The sequence below is a fragment of the Pungitius pungitius genome, chromosome 5 (assembly GCF_949316345.1).
Source record: "Pungitius pungitius chromosome 5, fPunPun2.1, whole genome shotgun sequence".
Lineage (NCBI taxonomy): Eukaryota > Metazoa > Chordata > Actinopteri > Perciformes > Gasterosteidae > Pungitius > Pungitius pungitius.
Window position 1 is genome coordinate 13,776,619 of NC_084904.1, and position 18,166 is coordinate 13,794,784.

Sequence of the window (18,166 nt, forward strand, 5' to 3'; positions counted from 1 at the left end):
TGGACGGTGGCTGCAGAGCCTCGTCTCTTGGGGTTTTAATTAACAAGCTGTCTCAAAGCTGCAGAGCTCCATCAAACAGCCTCTCTCTCTCCCTCTTCTTTCTCCATCAGTAAATCCCCCTCTCGTTAGTGCCTCGGGCTCTTTCTTAAACTATAGACATTCTGGGTCCCAAATCAACTTGTTACCACAACATGTGCACCAGCTGAACTACTATGAGATCATTTGAAAAATATGAATCGCTAGTTTTCTTCGCCTATTCGCGCGCACTGCTTTATTTACCATATGTCCACGTCCACGAACTATTCCGTTGGGTTTGGGTTTGACTTCCAGCCTGATGGTGCATGGGTAACTGTTGCTTTTCTCTGGAGTAGATAGTGACATGACTTCTTATAATCTGTTGAAGTGGGGGGGATTACGTCTGTCTTCTTAACAAATATAAGATACACCTTTAACCGACAAAGTACGTTCTGAGTGATCTCTGCTTTATAAATATATATATATATATATATATATATATATATATATATTCATTAGAAAATACAGCAGGTAACTAAGATACAGGTTTTACTTTGTATTTAATTTACCTCACAGTTGAAGTTAACACAATTTGATTTGGATTGTCACATTTCTGTGACTGCAGCAGCCATGACTTATTCAAGGTGTAAATAAATTTGTGTACGTAGGACATTTGAATACTGAACTTTTCCTTTAGGAATGTTTTTATATTGCAGTTCAACTTGGTCAATTACTTCAAAAGTCTATTAAAGGGTGACCATCAGCACCTATATCACTGCACTGATGGGGCCACTTCGAAATCCACTTAAATGGAATTAGGTGAACTACTGAAAACAGGAACACGCGGTCCTGTAAGGGTAGCACAAATATTACACAATATAATACAAAGTATTTGTGTATTGTTTACATCGGCGGTTGGGTCAACAGCAAATGTAAACCGCCAACCTCCTCTTGTATTACACAGTCCAAGCACGGGTTTTGGAGGAGATTTATCTCTTGTAAAAGAAGCAGAAGTCTCTTTCTTTCTCTGCCTCCCCCCCCCCCCCCCCTCTCTCTCTCTCTCTCATATAGTGAAGTTGGAGCTGGGCTCCCACCGTGGCCCGGACGGGGGGTAATTTGATAGCAAGGCAAGGTCAAGACAGTGCGCTGTCCATGGTGCTGCGGCGGGGCAGGCTGTATGTTATCATCAAATTAGACAGGACAAGTTTCAAATCGATGCCACCCCCGGATGTCTGGAGACCGCAGTTGGAGTTAAAGTCCTAACAAGTCCCCCCTGACAGGTCAACACCTCAACACAAACACACACCTCTGATGCTGCAGCCTACAGGTCAGCAGCGCTGTGTTGGCGAGATAAGCACCAATCCAATTGAAGGCTCTAGGTGAAATATAGCTTTAGGTCCACTGTTATTCTGCGGGCTCTGCATGACACTCGGCCAGCTGAGGCGGGTTATCTTGCTTTCATAAATATGATTTTTTTTTCTACACTTGAAGTTTTTATGCCAGATATGACAGTATTGAGCTGTTGTAACCTGCCCCTGCAGCAGATATATGATCAACTCACATCTTGTTTTATAATTAATGGACTTATTGAAGGTACAGTTTAATGTTAATTTATATAGCTGGAAATGCAATGCTATTAATATATAGGAAATAAAGTAATAGACAGAAGGTTTCACGGTAGTATCACATCAAAGATTAAAGAAGAAATTGTCATATGTATTTGTATCCATTTAATACAAAGATAAAAACCTATATCAGTAATGACTGAAATTACATTGTATTTCAATTCGATACAGATTCTACCGAATATACTTATTTCAGTTTTAATTTGGTGCCTTATATTATTAATATTATTTTATTCAGACTGGAATGTGTTTCTAAAGAACATAACCTTTTGCATCTGCCATTGTCAATCCATTATATATTTTAATTCAAATATTTCTTGATTTAACTTGTCGTTGGGTACAATTGGAAACTTTAAATATTGACACTGTTAGAATTAAAAAATGCATACGTTTCACAGAATAAATGGCATTAGAAACAAAGCATTTGTGGAAGATCAGAAGTGAATGAGTGGAGAGGGGATCCCTCGCAGAGAAAGCAAGAGAGCACTGATTAGAGCTGCTGCCAATCTGTCACCTGACAGCTTTTGCTGCAGGGATAAACAGCAATAAAGTCGTTTCCCGCTCTCTCGTTAACTTCTCTCACACTATCACACGGGCACGACTCGCCACCGGAGAAGCAGGTAAATTCACTCAACTCGTTAAAGGGCCCCGCCGGCCTATCATCGCCTCCGTCTTCCTCCATGCATGTCAAAATACCCCTTCCTCCCGTCCTTCCTCCGTCAAACTCTCCCCCTTTCATCCTCCCTGCTGACTCAGGTAGCGAACACAATGAGAAAGAAAGCTTTTCTACCGAGTGCACAGATTGTGGACGGGAGAGAGGCGGCGAAACGGAAGGTTTGAATGGCTGATAAAGATATGAAATAGATGGAAACAAAGTCCAAGCCGTTGGGATGGGAAGGAGGGGGCTAGGCATCACACAGCAGGCTGCAAGGTGACTGCAGGCCCTTTAATAACACGAGTATATTAACTCGCTTAACCACGGAGATTCAAAATGAACTCAACTCCACTTAAGGGGCCTCGTAAACCATGAAATGCACATCAGAACATACACCTGCAGCCCCACCACCACCTATATTCCTCCAAGCCCCCCCCCCCCCCCCCTCTCTATCCGAGCTGTCTGTCATGGTGTGGCCCGGCTAATTTGAGTTCATTGGATGGCAATAATTTCATTTAGACCTTCATCTCTTTTTGGGCTGGATCTAATGAGGATGCAGGGTACTGACTGCCAGTGAAAGGCCGCTCCCTCAGTAATAATAACTTGGATCATATTCTTACCGCACGCCCTGCCGTGTTTATCCTCGGAGGGCTACGTCCATATGATGAAACTCATCTATAATGTGTGATTTAATATCGTGTTGCTAAAAAAAAAAAATCTAGAGATTTTAAGCCCAAAAGAAGAAAGACAGTGGGCAATAGCGTGGTTCAGCTCAGGAGGTGCACTGAAATAATAGTTGATTTTTATACATATATCTCTGTTGAACTCTTATTTGTTATTTTTTTATGATTTCCAAATTTAAATCGACAAAATGTGGTTACTTTTAGTGTAAGAAAATATTATTTCGTATACAATTGGACTCGTTGGATTTATTATGGTCGCTTGAGATAAGATGGAGCAGTTTTTTTCATAATAATAAAAAAACAGTTCTGAGTTTGGCGTTAGTAAAATGAGACGATTTGTAAGGGGAACGAATCTTTTTTCTTCTCTCTTTTCAAACTAACGTAAATAGAAAAAAACTATCATAAAGAAGAATGTTCGTATACGATTATTTTGTGCAAAGTCTTATTCACTTGCATTTCCGATTGATATATTAATTGTATTTAAATTAAATCCAATTAGATGTTTTCCGAATGCGTTGTAAATGACAACGGATTATCCAGGACGTTATGCTTTCCATGAAATGTATTTTTTTTTAAATAAAATGCATGTATTTGGTCACCTGTTACGATATAAAATTGCAAAATAGCTTCATACAGTATATTGGCAATTTAAGACACGGTATGTGTTCTTCAAAATTGTATTATTTAAGTTTATTATGGTTTTTGATAAAAACGTGTTCTGTTTACAATCACAAATACTATTTAATTATTATTTATTTTGTTTTAATCGATTCGTTGAAAAGGAAGGGGAAAAGACTCAAAAGGAAACCCTTTTAACTCACCGAGAAATAAAATGAAATCCCAAAAATACTTTATAGGTGCGTTAGAGATCTGCAGAAGCGAATTCTCTGAACTTTTTATTTGTATTATGAGGAAATAACTGGAGAAAGTTTGTTATTATTTCATCAAAATGGACGTTTCCTCTTGATGGACAAGTGTGCACATCTAGAAGAAGAGGAAACGAAAACAACAAACAGACACACACGTTGAATTAAAATCGGCATTTGTCGATACTATAAAATCGGATGCTTCATGAACCTTATTGGTCTTAAGCTTCCCGATATCCATTGTTATTTTAGAGCCCGAGAAAGGCCAGATCATAGGCCAATCAAGACTTACTGCTATTCATCAAGTAAAAACCACCAATTGCCCTAGCAAGCCGTCGGTGGCCTGCAAACTAGGCCGATAAGCCGTGTTATACCCCCTTTCCTGCCTCCTTCATCACTGTTGCCTAACACTGCTCCAAATCATCACAGTACAGCCCCGCATCTTAAAAGTCAGAGCTCATTCTTCAAATGTATTGCATCTCAGAGGGACTGCTGGAGTCCTCAGGCCAGCAGAGTATCAGAGGAGGTGTAATTGAGGGGGCGGTGAGGGGATGGAGTAGCGGTTCGCCTGAAAGCTGCCATTAAAGCCAAATGGACTGAACGCCGTAAAACGGCTCTGCCAACAGCTGTCCCGCAAACGACGTGTTATACGCCAGGATCCTCAAGCACGCACCGCACGCATCCCCCCCCCCCCGCACACACACATCGATCAGGCCATGTCGTGGTGGCTGCTTACAAGTATTAGACAGAAAACCCAAGAAAAATGGAATCTTCTAGGGTAACATTCGTTTTACGTTCAAAGGGACTTCAACCTAGTTCTTAGTCACGTGGGTCTCTGAAGACATTTTTCACCTCTCTTGGAGCCCGGCCCTTCCTTTAATAACCGGGGGAATTGCAATTTTTGCCGGAATAGCCGAATTGCTTTGCATATTTCCACACATGATAACGTTTTAGAAGCCCCGAGACAGGTGAGAGCAAAGGGAGAGGGATAACAGGCCACCGTATATATATTTCTGCTTATGTGCGCACGAGGAAGGAAGCTCTGGGCTTTTCAAACAAGTCGGCTTTTGCGTGGTGTTTGTCTGCAGTTGTGCATCTATATATATAGCACACCAAATGGCTCATATCATACAAGAGGTAGAAATAAAATGTGTATAAATTTGCATGTTTATCGGGATTCTTGTTCCCTTTAAAGAGGCCCATCGCGCCCCTTTGGTTGGAACACCTGTGCCCAGACCGCATCTCTCAGCAAGCTGCACCTTCCTGGTCCCACTCTTTTTTCTAAATGTGATGTCAGTCGTCTCCGTCTGCGAGTCCTTATTAGAATAGAGAAGGGGAGAGGCGATTGAAGAGGAGTTGTTTCCACTGGATTAAATGGTTTATCTGCAAGTCAATGAATATGTAATGATGCCTAACGACACCGGCTAGTGAGTTTCTGTGCACTGGTATACAGGGCCTATATTAAAGGCCTCTTCTGCTGAGTAAAAAACACAGTACAGAGCCAGGGCAGAGAAAAGAAGAGGCAGAATAGGGAACGGGAGGAAGGGATACAATCTTGAATGCAACTCCAAGCTTAAGCCAGACATTCTCTCTTCTGTCAATGGATGAAAACGTATTTGCTCACTCACTGGGAGTGGGACAGAGTCTTTCTCAAAACAAGGGTGGTGAATTTCATTTTAACTGATTTAAAAATATTGTTCCCGATAACCAGTCATGCCGATAAAGCAATTTAATTGATTTGATATAGAAGGGGCGAGAACAAGAGGCACAGAGTTCCTCCAACATGATATGTTCAAGATATTTCTTCCTTATACCCGATAAAACATTGATTGTTGCAGTTAGTTGACCCGTAAAATGTGGGGGTTAGTTTTCCTTCTGAGCTGAGCATATAATTATGCAAATAGTGATCTGACAGTGATCCGCTGGAGGACTGCTGAAGGGGGCAGGGGGGGGGTCTGTCAGAGGGGTGACACACCAACTTTGCCTGGCTCCTTTGAAAAAGAGTTCATCTCCTGCGAGTTGTGCATATATCAGAGGGAGCTAGCGCAAGCAAGCGTGACAACAACTCTCTTAAAGTTAAAATTGAAAGATCAGCCCGTGTCAGCACAGGGGTTCCCCAAGTGGTTCATGTCCAGAGCTCCACTCAGTCCACCCACACCCCTCCCCAAAATGTGCCATTACGCCACAGACCCCCCATTTGGCCGGGTTTCATCCTAAAGCTGCGCGGCTGATGCTCTTTCCCTTTGTCACAGATGTGTGAATGCGCGTGGAGCCGTCTGTACTTGTCTGCACAGCTGGGAGAGTCAAATCATTCATACCCATTATACACCCACGCGATGCGAACTTCTAGCGTCCACCCGACCGATCCTCCTCCACAAGAAGAAGCAAAGGATGATGCACAAGTGGTCAATCTGAATACGGATTTTCACTTTGAACGTTCTCACTAATGCGAGACATTCTCCGTTGCCAACAGCACAGTTCTCCATATATACGACATCCAGTTGTGTGGTGTTTGTGTGCCTGTGCGCGCGTGCGTGAGTTTGTGGGATTGAATGCCTCTCTTTAATCAGTGGCCTGACACGGTGTGAGGGGGGACTCGCCTGGTTCCACTTGTTGTTCAGGGGTTAATGGAAAAGATTTCTAAAGATTTATTGAGGGGGCGTTTAATGACCTGATCGGTTTCACCGTGTGAAAACAAATGATGCCGTAAAAACCTCGCTGAGCTGGAGGGGGGGGCTCACTTTTCCTAAAAGTAATGACCAAAAAGAGTGGAATTACCGTTTATAGGTTGTTTTCATTTTAACACACTTAGTGACCAACTCACTCACTCACTAACGATACAATCAGTTTAAAGATCCTCTTTCACAGCAGCTTGGCTTCCCCCCCCCCCCCTTCATTTTGTTTATAACTTCTTTAGAAAGCACAACAGTGAAATATTGTAAAGTTTGTAGTTCGAACATTTTAGAAACAGGACAAAAGATACTTCATCACTGTCCGATTGTGTGGCAGCAGATGCACGTGGGCTGGTCTTAGGTTTCAGAGGAGTCATGTGAGATGATGACTCAGGTACTTTCTCGTCCCGCTGCACTCGCTCTGAACTTTCGGTCACATCTCTTTGTCTCTCTCTCTCTCTCTCTCTCTCTCTCTCTTCGGTTGAATCGCATCTGATTTCTATATATTCCCCCCCCACACATATTGCCAATGTGCGCTGTTCAGTTCTGCACCAGTAACATGTGCAGGAAAAACACGAGGAAATAAAAAGCAAAACGAAATACAAACAGGTTTAGTTCAACAAGCAAGGAGCAAAACTTAATTTGAATTGCTTTAAACGGGTTCAATAGGTTTATTTAAAAAAAAAAAAAAACTAAAATCAATTTTAAAATCATTTTAGGACACTCTAAAGCACTTTAAAACAGGATCATGCAAAGATCAGTTTAAAATCAAGAGCGTTTCCTCGAGACAGAGATAACAAAAATATATGACTTGGAGGCATGTACACTCTTGGTTTCATGAAATCCAAAACTTGCCATAAAACAAAACAGCACTGTTCCTTAGACAATATTGCATTTACATCATCTGTATAAAGACCTTGAGAGTAATTGACAAAATGAGTCCCCTTTCATTTGGATCTGGGCTGCTCTTACATCTTTAGTTCCATTTACACACGGCTTGCTGGATATTATCAAAACAGTGAACAAAGTCTTGTTTATTCCTAAGGCAACAATATACAAACTATGCAGAGAAAAATGAACTGATTGTAGCCGAAAGATGAGCAATGGTATCTCTAAACTAAACTCATCAAATCAAATAATAAGCAAACTTCTTAGCGGAAACCTGGAGAGATGTGAATCAAATTAAAAGCAAATTAGGCCTGCAACCATCAGCCGCGGTTGTCTCATTACAGCGGAAAGATAATCCACAAAAGCCTTAAACCATGCACACAGTGGACAGGAGAGGTAGGGTTTCACAGTGTAAAAGTTAACCAATGGTAGCTATTCCAAGTGCGAAAAGAAAAGGTCCAAATTTGAGAATGTGTCTGAGGTATCATAAGATTTAGAATCCGGCTGGAGGTTTTACTAATGTCACGACACATTAGAAATATATTCCATTAAGCCTTGAGTGGTTTATAAAGCACACCAGGCTTGCGGAACATTTATATCATGTTTGTGTCACATAGACAGATTATGTGCAGCTGAGCAGGGAGCTGACTTTGTCACTTCTAAGAGTGCTTTGGTGGGAGGAAAAAATAGATATGTTACATTTTTCAAACATCTAAAGAAATATCATTCAGGCTTAGAATAATATTGAAATCTTGGATTTCCTGACACGTGTAAGGCGATATATTGAGGCTTTATGAGTGTCGTCTGACTTCTGGCTCCTGTTAAAATGAGAAATCCCTCAAACCCATTTTGATGCTTGACTTTAAGTAATTTTAAATGTGCTCAGGGTCCTGCATTTTCCATATTCAGCACAGGTTGTGTGTTTTTTATTATTTGTTTCATCACATTTACTCATGTGAGGACACCAATACCAGGGATATCATATGGAAACAAAAAACTAATATTTATAATAACCGGAGAGAGATGGACTCTCCACAGTTTTGCAAATCATTCTAAATACCTAAAACTAAGTATTGGCTTATTATTAGAAAAAAAAATAGTTTCTTATTTCAAGCACTGCAATTCCAGAAATGTCTGTATATACGAACCATATTTTACACAGCTGAATGAGGAAAGTTCAGACTAAAAGATTGTTGTGAGAACAACTCCCTTTTCTTAAAACCAAAACCAATCGTCGACAGTTAAGAATGTGTATCTTCGCAAACCTTTGCGGCAGGTAAGGGCTTTTTTTCTTCTTCTTTTAATCAGATCGAAATGAAATTGAACCTGAGCAGAGGATTCCGTTACGTACAGCAAGAGATGATGTTGGTGTACGAAGCCCAGGCCTTAGCACCAGGGGGGGGGGGGGCGGGGGGAAGAGGGAGAGGCTGAGCGGTGCAGACTGGAGGGCAGGCGGGGCATTAGCTCAGTTCAGGCGGACGTCAGGACAATTAGAGGGCGCGCCGCAGCGCGTTGTGCACCGCGCCTGTCAGCCTTAATCTCTGTTGCCGCGGCCCGCAGCCGGGCCTCGGCCCGCGGGAAGCGCTAACACTCGGGCCCCGTATTGCTTTGAGAGTTGCACTCATCTAGAAGTAATGCAAAACGTTATTTTGATGTATACATGGCGACCCTGCACACTTGTCTCTTACCACAACAAGGCTGTGTGTGTGTGTGTGTGTGTGTGTGTGTGTGTGTGTGCACGGCTAGGGAAGGCTGGAAGGGTGTAATGACACTTGGGGAGAACAATAAGAAGTCAAAGATGCAGGGTGGTTAGAGAGGGGGGGGGGAAACAGCAGAGAGGATCCTTTTTGCATTCACCCCTTCGATCCGTTGCAACCACCTTCAGTCATTTTTATCAGTCCTCTACAAATCTTGGTGTTTGTTTTTGAGGGAGCTGCTGCGTGTGGTGACAATGTTGGAGGTCTCCACCACCTCCTCGTCCTCTTTCGCCTCCAGGACTGCAGTGAAGAACCTGAAGATGGAGTTGAAACTCATCCAGGAGGTCAGCTCATGACGCTCTGTGCCTACAATGTAAAAGACCCACACGTAAACATTAGCATGAGTGGGGTTTCAAGCAGATTTGCTTATAGTACAGCCCTGAAAAAAAATGATTGCATGTTAAATGGTTAAATAAACAAATATCAGATTATATTTTAGTCTCCTAAGAATGAACTGCTTGGCTCTATGCAAGTCTAAGGCCTCTCGCATGAGAGCTATGACAGCCTGTGACCTATTAGTCTACGGGAACAGTCTTTATGTGTTATCTAAGTGGATATCCGATCATCAACACCACAGCTCGTCCCTCTTTCCATATCAGGCCTTCCAACAGAACCAGAGTAATTCACAATGGGCCCACTGAGCAAAACCAGTGGAGCGGCGGTCATTCATTCGAAAGGGCTGATAGGCAAGAAAGCTGGAGAGAGGTAACTATTGAGCATATCAAGTGGTTTGGCGGAGGTGGAGGTGGGAGGGGGGGGGGGGCAGAAGGGCTGGGTTTCCCTCTGACCTCTTCCAGGTTAGCTGGTTCCCAAAGTTGGGGTCACAGCGAAGCCTGAAATGTGGTACACGCGCCTCGGGTTCCTGCCTGCCTCAGGGGCAAAGGTATCGGTGGCCAGCTTTTGAGTTGGATAACTCACGAACTTAATGGCAGTGGCTTTGTTCCTCGACTCTGCATCAAAGCATCCACGATGAGGACAGATTGTTGCCTCACTCGTCTCCCGGTCCTGCTCGCTGAGCGTTCATGGCTCATTTCTGCCACCGCTGGCTAGCAGCACAGCTGCTTTGCAACACAATTGCAACTGAACTTGAGACGCCGTAGCGAGGTGCCCTCTTGTTTCCCAGAGGGGGAATAGGTTTACTGAGAAATTATATTAGGAGTTTCATCCCTTGATAGATAAACCAAAGGAAAATGTACACGCGTTTACAGACTGAGGGAGGAGTGAATACGAGGCTTGAAGCAACGAGTTTCCCTTTTTAAATCCACACCTGCACACTTAGGACGGTTTCAGTTGGCATCTGAATTTGTTTTCAAGATAAGCAAATTAAAATGTGTTCAATTTTCTCAAGCGGATCGTATAAACAATAATAGTTTCGGAAATCAGTTGAAGAAAGCAACCGGCCCCTGCAGAAAAGAGTTAAAGACAACGACCCTTGTGGCCGAGTCAAATCAGTGGTAGATAAAAAAATAAAAAAACACCACTTTACTTCTGCTCCTCTCTGAGGTGCCTATCTCCTCGTTTCTCCTAAAAGATAGAAGGCCACAGGGATACAATTAGGAAGCCCCTTGAAGTCTCACTCACCATAGACGGGCCTCTGATGACCAATGCGCTGACCCCATGATTATTAGATTGACCCCTGCCTGGACGCATTAATGGAGAGGGTGTGCTTACACGTATGTGTTTGTGTGTGTGATTGTTAGACCTGGGGTAGGTGTGAGTTCTGGGTGTGGATTTTGGTTTGCGATGTTGCTGGTGTTTATGTGTGTGTGTGTGTGTGTGTTAGGGGTTCTCGATCACTCTGAGATAAGGGAGTCTGCACGCTATATGGCGAGCAGACTGCAGTCAGTGCCTTGGGTTAAATTTACTGGCTTGGCAATCATGGGAGTCAATAACCCTGCACCCAGTGACTCTGCTACCTGTGTAGGGCTCAGCATAACACCTAACCCTGGAAAACAAAGACACAGCCCTCTCACACCACTGATCTATCATTCATATCCAATTTGAGGCCCTCTGGTCTTTTTCCACCTCCTCCATTTCCCTTCTCGTCGGGCCTCTTCTTCTTCACTAGTGTTTTTTACTTCTGTTTTGTCCTTTTTTCTTCTTCCGCAGAAGCGATCAATGCCGCAGCGTTCTCCCATTCACCCTGAACTGGTGGTGAACTCCGCCGGAACGCCGCCAGCCTCTCCACCCTATCCCTTCGCAGTCCGGGGTCACCAGGGGGGCGTCTCTGTGCCAATATGCAGATGAGCCTGTGCCCCTCCAATGACTCTGGTGTTAGGCTCCACCCCTCTATATGGCGGAGCTCCCGCACCCCACCCAACAACACTCGCACAGATGGAAGAATGAGCCCACTCACACACGGTTTTAAATAGGCCTTTAACAGTCCACTCTTCCTTCAACAACCAAAGTGTGTCGAACCTAATGGATGTTGTCAGAGCTAAGATGTGACGACTGATTTAGGGGAGGAACACCGATGACCAGGCTTCAGGAGCCACTAAAGACAGAGAGAGAGAATTACATCAGCTATGCCACAAATCAAAGTAATATGCTTAAAAGATATGGGGATCGATAATGTGTCATCTGGAATCATGAGTGTAAAGTGAATCTATAAACAGCCCATGAGTACTACTTTATCCGCAATCTTACTCCCGCAATGAAAAACGTTTTTCAAAGGAATTGATTTGATGTATTGTTAAAAAAAGATGCAACAGGCGACGAGGAGTGGGGTCATTTTGACCAGTTTAATTACAACTCTATCCTGTATTTAACTGATGGAACATTGAAAATCAAGAGCCCTGTGTATTTATTTGTGCTTTCTGTGAATCAATTAAGTTGCATGTGCTCATTTTAACAAGATCACTGTAATTGCAATTATTTAATAAAGTTTATTGTCAATGCAATTACGTGCTTATTTATTGTAAATGCAATAATGGTGTTACTGCTGCGCTCCATAATATGGGGTATTGTCACGGGAAGTACAGAAAAAAAATCTCTTTACTTCCAAACTGTGTTTGCAATTAGCATTAGGCCACGGCAAGCTTAACAGAGATTATTTCTGCAACGAGAATGATGACGGCTGTAACCTTGAAGAGAGGCAACACACACACGTACAAACACACACACACACACACACACACAAACTCGGCTCCATGAAGATGTTTCACAGTAGTGCAGGATAAATCGGCTGCGTGGTCTGTGGTGTAAAGCTCCCCGTCCTTATTCTCTGGTCATGGCGGAGTTTCAGTCCGCCGACCGAACCTGCGCCCTGTTTGAACATTCTGTGCGTGTCGTCGCAGCCTGCTGAGGCTCATTATGTGACAGGCAGAGGAGAGCATTTGATCCAGGATATTTAGCCTCGTCCACTCTGTCACAGCCACTGGAGCCCTCTCAAGGTAATTGACTGACTGTTTGATCTCCACGTGACTCTACACTGGTACAAGACGCTGACACACCCACCCACACACACACACACACACACACACACACACCCACACACACACACACACACACACACACACACACACACACACACACACACACACACACACACACACACACACACGTCACTTACTAGCGCCTACTAATGAGTGGCACACACTTACACATGTAGCACAGACCAATTGTTACCCTCCCCCCAAAACACCCAACCATCCAGCACAATGCCTCGGCACACACAAACGCACACTGTTGTTATCAGTTGTGCGCAGAGAGGTAAGGGAACAGAGGGAGAGAGTTTTGAGCCTTTATAAAGGAAACAAGGAAACTCCTCCATAGCTATCGGCCATGCTTTCTTCCCTTCGCACCAAACGCTGCATGCTGTTACAAATGGTAATCGGCTCTGATTGTCACAAATTTCAAAACAAACGCTAGGTGACTGAAAAGCCAAAGTGACGCCCCGAGTGATACTCCGTCAGAAAGCCAGAATCAAAGCATGCCGACTATAATTAGGTTCCATCTGGGCTACATTATTTAAAGCTGCATCAGTTAATTGCTTGTGTACAAATGGCCTATTTTATTTGAATCAAACTTTTTTTGTTATTCCTAATTACATTGATGTTAAGGGGGCCATATCTCTTTACTGCATGTATAATATAAATACATATTTAAAATGTTAGGAGGATTTTGAGACAGGGGAAATGCATAGAAATTATATATATCAGTGTGAGTGGAAATCCTTTAAACAATTACTGTTACAATTAATCAAATAGAGTGACATTTGGGTTAAACATTTAATGAGCTTCAATTAAAAAAAGGAGATGAGAAATGATGAAATTGCGAAGCAAAAATTACAAAAACAAAATACCTAACAGGAGCGATGCACAAGATAATATCACATGCAGAAGCAAACATTTTCTCATTTCCTTTTTGTCAAAGTTTTCATAAAAATAAAAAAAAAACTAACACGACGGTGTATTTTCTTATCGATTTCCTATCGAGGGTAACCTAAGCGTTTGTTTTATCTCCAGGCGAGGTAGAGCCCCGGGTTGTGCTGCGGGCCCTGGCCGGCTGCAACCTTAGCCGGACCGCTGTTTGTGGAAACTATCTGTTGCATGGATCAGCGGCGGGGAATCGCTATCTGTATCCTGGTTGTCAGACGATCGGATTTCCGTCCCTGACACTCTCTGATATTAGGTGTTTTTCTACGCCGTGTGTGAGAGTCTGTGCACAGTGTGTGACGATACTGCCTGTGTGTGGGTGTGTGGGTGTGTGTGTCAGCTCCTAGGTGCACGCGTTTGTCCATAAGAAACGCACGCGAGCACACAGTCCTTTATTCGTGTTGTCATCTTGCTTGCCGACATGCGTAAAGGTCAAGAATGTCATTTTGTCCCACGCGGCTGGCTGTCGAAAGGGGGTAGGACATGTTGCCACTGGAGACGAGGTCAGAGGGAGCCCGGGCAGGTGACAGCCGGCCGGCCACGCTGTCCTCTTCAACAAAACATGGAGATGTTGTCCTCAGACAAAAAGCTAATTAAAAAAAAAAAAAAAAAAACGCCTCTCAACCACCACCTCTCAATTTCCACTCAAGGTGGAGGCCTCCACATCAGATGGACAGACAGTATGATCAGATTTGGTTTCTGCTATGCGACACAATGTGATTATTCATTGAAAAACATTTTTTTTATTGATATGCTACTAAGCCTGCACATGTCTAAGGAGGCAGAAGAGACACGGATGCTTCACAAAAGAAATACAATGAAGACGAAAAAGGACTAAAAACATTTCAAACCTTAGCATTCATCAATACCACTGCTGTTCTTGAAAACGCCCTTCGTTTTTAACGCTCGTCGGTAAGCGGGGTGTGCGCCCTGCTTATCCGACCCCCCCCCCCTCCACCCCCACCCTCCCCTCCCCCGCAAACCTCTCCCTCGCACTGCTTTTAATTACTTTGCTTATTATTGTGTGTTGTGGTTAGACAAAAACAAGGCAGAACTCATTACACATCCTGAAATGAGGAGCCTGAATGACTAGCTACAGGGGCCGCTGAGGGGACTCTGTGTTTACTCAGAATAAAAATACCAACAGAAAAGAGACATGGGGAAACAAAATGGAAAGATAACCCAGAATGAAGAGAATATCACGTTAACTGGTTGAAACCCTCATCCAACGTAAGCTACTTTACATTACATACATTACCCATTTCTGGACAACAAGGACTCCACATAAAAGACGGTGCAGTACTACTCCTTTCTCCTTCAGTTCCCTCCCTTCATCAATCCTTCCATACTTGCAGCTTCTACACCCAGACTGCACTGAGTGCTTTTTTTTTTATTTTAACGTGAATGAGTGGCCTTGGCCATCATAAAGGACCCTCGTTTTATAGACTTGGAGCACAGCATTTACAAGATAACCCTGGTCCAAGGACAGCTCGAGCTATTTGATACCAGCGTCAGACTCTCCCTCTCCTCTTTGGTCTGAATCCAAGGCCCGAACATGCTCTCGCATCTGGCAGCACCTCTCAATGTCAGTTGTTTCATTGGGGATGAGACTCTTCGGAACAAGAGCAACACAGCTCCGTTGCACTTTTTTTAGTTCATTTCTCAATTTGTAATAAAATTGACATTAATTAATCTTTATTTACAAAGTGAGATTAAATAATAAAATGAATAACCAAGTTAGCACTATATATAAGTAGCAAGTGAAAAGAAGTTGCTATGAATTTGTCACTACAGTCAAATCAGTCAATAGAACATGAATGAAAAACATAACTATAACACAATTTTGATTTAGCTTAAAATCCAATTATTTCTTCATATCAAATCTTATTTTATCAGGAATCAATTTGAACAGTTTGCGTTAATTTGCTCACAACAACCAAGTCCATCTAATAAAAACACTTTTTGTAATATATATATATATATATATATATTACAAAGTGTTTTTATATATCTGATATATATATCTGAAATATATATCTATATATGCACACAAATCCCAGTTTCTGCCAGTCCTTTCAATAGAAACCATTCATCTATTGCTTATCAATTAGGGGGGACAAATATTCCGGCGTTTCACCGCCAGGTTTTGTTTTAAAAATGCGCGTGTACCTGTTGATTGATTTTACGTATGTGACACAGAGAGAGAGAGAGAGAGAGAGAAAGAGAGATTCAGGGACTGATTGTGCATACGCACGTATGTGTATGGAGGGGCCTTGTTGGGAGTCCCACCCAGACATTAGCACTGTAAACAGTGCAGGCCTCCTTCCCTGTCCAGGCCTTTTGTTCCTTCTGCACCACCATTGGTCGGGACTTAAATGGCAAACACTCAGGGGCTGCTAGCTCGCCTGACACGGTTTTGTTTTTGGCCTATTGAGGGGCAATGGAGAGCTTCTGTTTCTATGCCCGGGCACAATGTGTCTCAAAAGCAGCATGGCTGAAAAGAGAGGCCCCCACAAAGACTGTCCATTAGTGGAGGCACTGCATGCATGCGTATACGTACACTGACACAGGCACAAGTGCATTAACACACACTGACACACACACACATACATCATGATGGTTGGGCAAGGGTCAGGACAGAAAACCTTGGCAAAGACAGTGGTGGAGATGGAGCAGATGTATATCTGGGTGAGCCCACGTGCAAGCTACCACACACAGTCATACACACACACACACACACACACACACACACACACACACAGCGTCTATATTACCAAATCCGAGCCAAACTGCACACTCGCTACAACCCTTCACTATACTACACTCACTGCTCACTCCTCACTCACATAAACACACAACCTCTGCTCCACTTCAACACAATGAGGTCTGATGCACACATACACACGGACCTCCCTAACACCTTCGGGACAATACCAGGCATAGAAAAACCACACACTCTCTCTCTCTCTCTCACACACGCACACGCACACACACACTTCTACAATTTCAGGACACACACACATCACTCAGTCACAAAAGAGGAGAAGGGGGAGGAGGAGGAGAGGGGTAAGAGAGGCCCCTTTTGCACCTGTAAGAAAGACGGGCCACATTGAGAATCAATGGTCGCAGAATAGACAGCTTTTGAGTGTGAGAACCCCCATCCACACAAGGCCGTGGGGATTGCAGACACCTCACATGCGGCCCTCCATCACTAACCAGGTTCTACGTGCTCCATGAAATAATAGAAAACACCACAGCCACATGTTTCGTGCTATGCACGGGTACAACCGCAAAAGTCTCTCAAGGCATAATAAACTGGCGGCCTGACGAGGGAATGTGGAGTAAACGGTGTGCGTTATTAAAATAACAGCATCGGACCGAACGAGCTGGAGGGACACAAACAGACTCGCATGTGAACGCGCACCGTTGTGGGATTCCTGGGTCAGATGACATGGACACAAGCCCCCATTGTTTTAACTGCCCCTTCCTTCCTGGATGAAAGGGATGCTGACTCATATAAACAACAGTGTTGCTACTGCCCATGGGTTACAGTGGGTGCTGTGCAGGAGCCCCATTCTACTTTTCTTGTGTCTCAAAGAGATGCGCACACACCTGCCTGTGCATGCGTGCAGCTACTCGTCACCTGACCTTGTGATCCAACGTATCGGAACGCAGACAGACAGGGGACACAAGAGTGTGTGTCAGTCGGAGAGATGAAAAGAAGACGAGAAAGAGGAGAGGAGCGAGGTCAGGTGCGGGAGAAGGAGGCCAGGGGTGGAGATAGCAGCAAGTGGGTGTTGAGGGCGGGGCAGGTCTGAAATAGATCACTTAGGGGAACAAAGTGTAATTAATGGGTCGCTGCAGATAAGAGCGCCCTGGCCCTATCTGGGAATGTGCTAATGGAGTTGACACACACTCAACAAGATCAGTGGACAATCCCTCTCTTGATGTGTGCGCGCATGTGCATGGGGCGTGGGTGTGTGTGTGTGTTTGAAGGACACACAATGGATAAATAGTGGGAAGAAGACGCCTAAGGTGACAGGTTAACATGGTTTCCTCTGTGACGAAGATTTACCATTCTTGCTATCAGACAAAAACCCAGAAGGAAACACACACACACACACACACACACACACACACACACACATATGCACACAAACAACATTGCTGCTACACAAGCATGAAACACTCAAACATATCTTTGCGAGGCCGCCTCCCTAGCTCACGTAGATGTACCGCCTCACATCAAAACGTGAGTGATGTTATTACACTTGGCGAGTCGGCGCGCCTTCAGTCGTTGGGATGTGGTTGTTTACGGAGAGATGGAGGAGGAGGAAGGCGCCTGGTCAAGAGGGGGTCAGACCTCAAGTGTTCCAAGAGACGCAAACTGACACAAACCTCTCCTCAAACTTCCTGCCTGCGTGTGTCCCTGCGTCAGGGGAACCGGGCCAGAGCCAAGGGGGCCCGTGCATGGGCATGTGTGTGTGTAGGTCAAATCCCTTGGGTTTGGAGCCTTGTCCGGGGGGGGGGCCACGTGCGCCAAGTACGGCGAGATGACCTGTGATGGACAAGGCAAGGATTTCCCCTGTTTGTGCAGCGGGCACGTCACCGTGCAGAGAGGGAGAGGTC

At 44.0% G+C, this 18,166-nt stretch overlaps 1 protein-coding gene across 1 annotated transcript in view; it reads right to left on the reverse strand.

Moving 5' to 3' along the window:
- Nucleotides 1–7,195: 7,195 nt before the first annotated feature.
- Nucleotides 7,196–18,166, reverse strand: part of arb2a (ARB2 cotranscriptional regulator A) — a 150,186-nt gene continuing 139,215 nt past the window's right edge. The window contains exon 11 of the mRNA XM_037481748.2: nucleotides 7,196–9,467. Coding sequence (XP_037337645.1) covers nucleotides 9,307–9,467 — 161 coding nt within the window. The 3' untranslated portion in view covers nucleotides 7,196–9,306. The remainder of the gene's footprint in view (nucleotides 9,468–18,166) is intronic.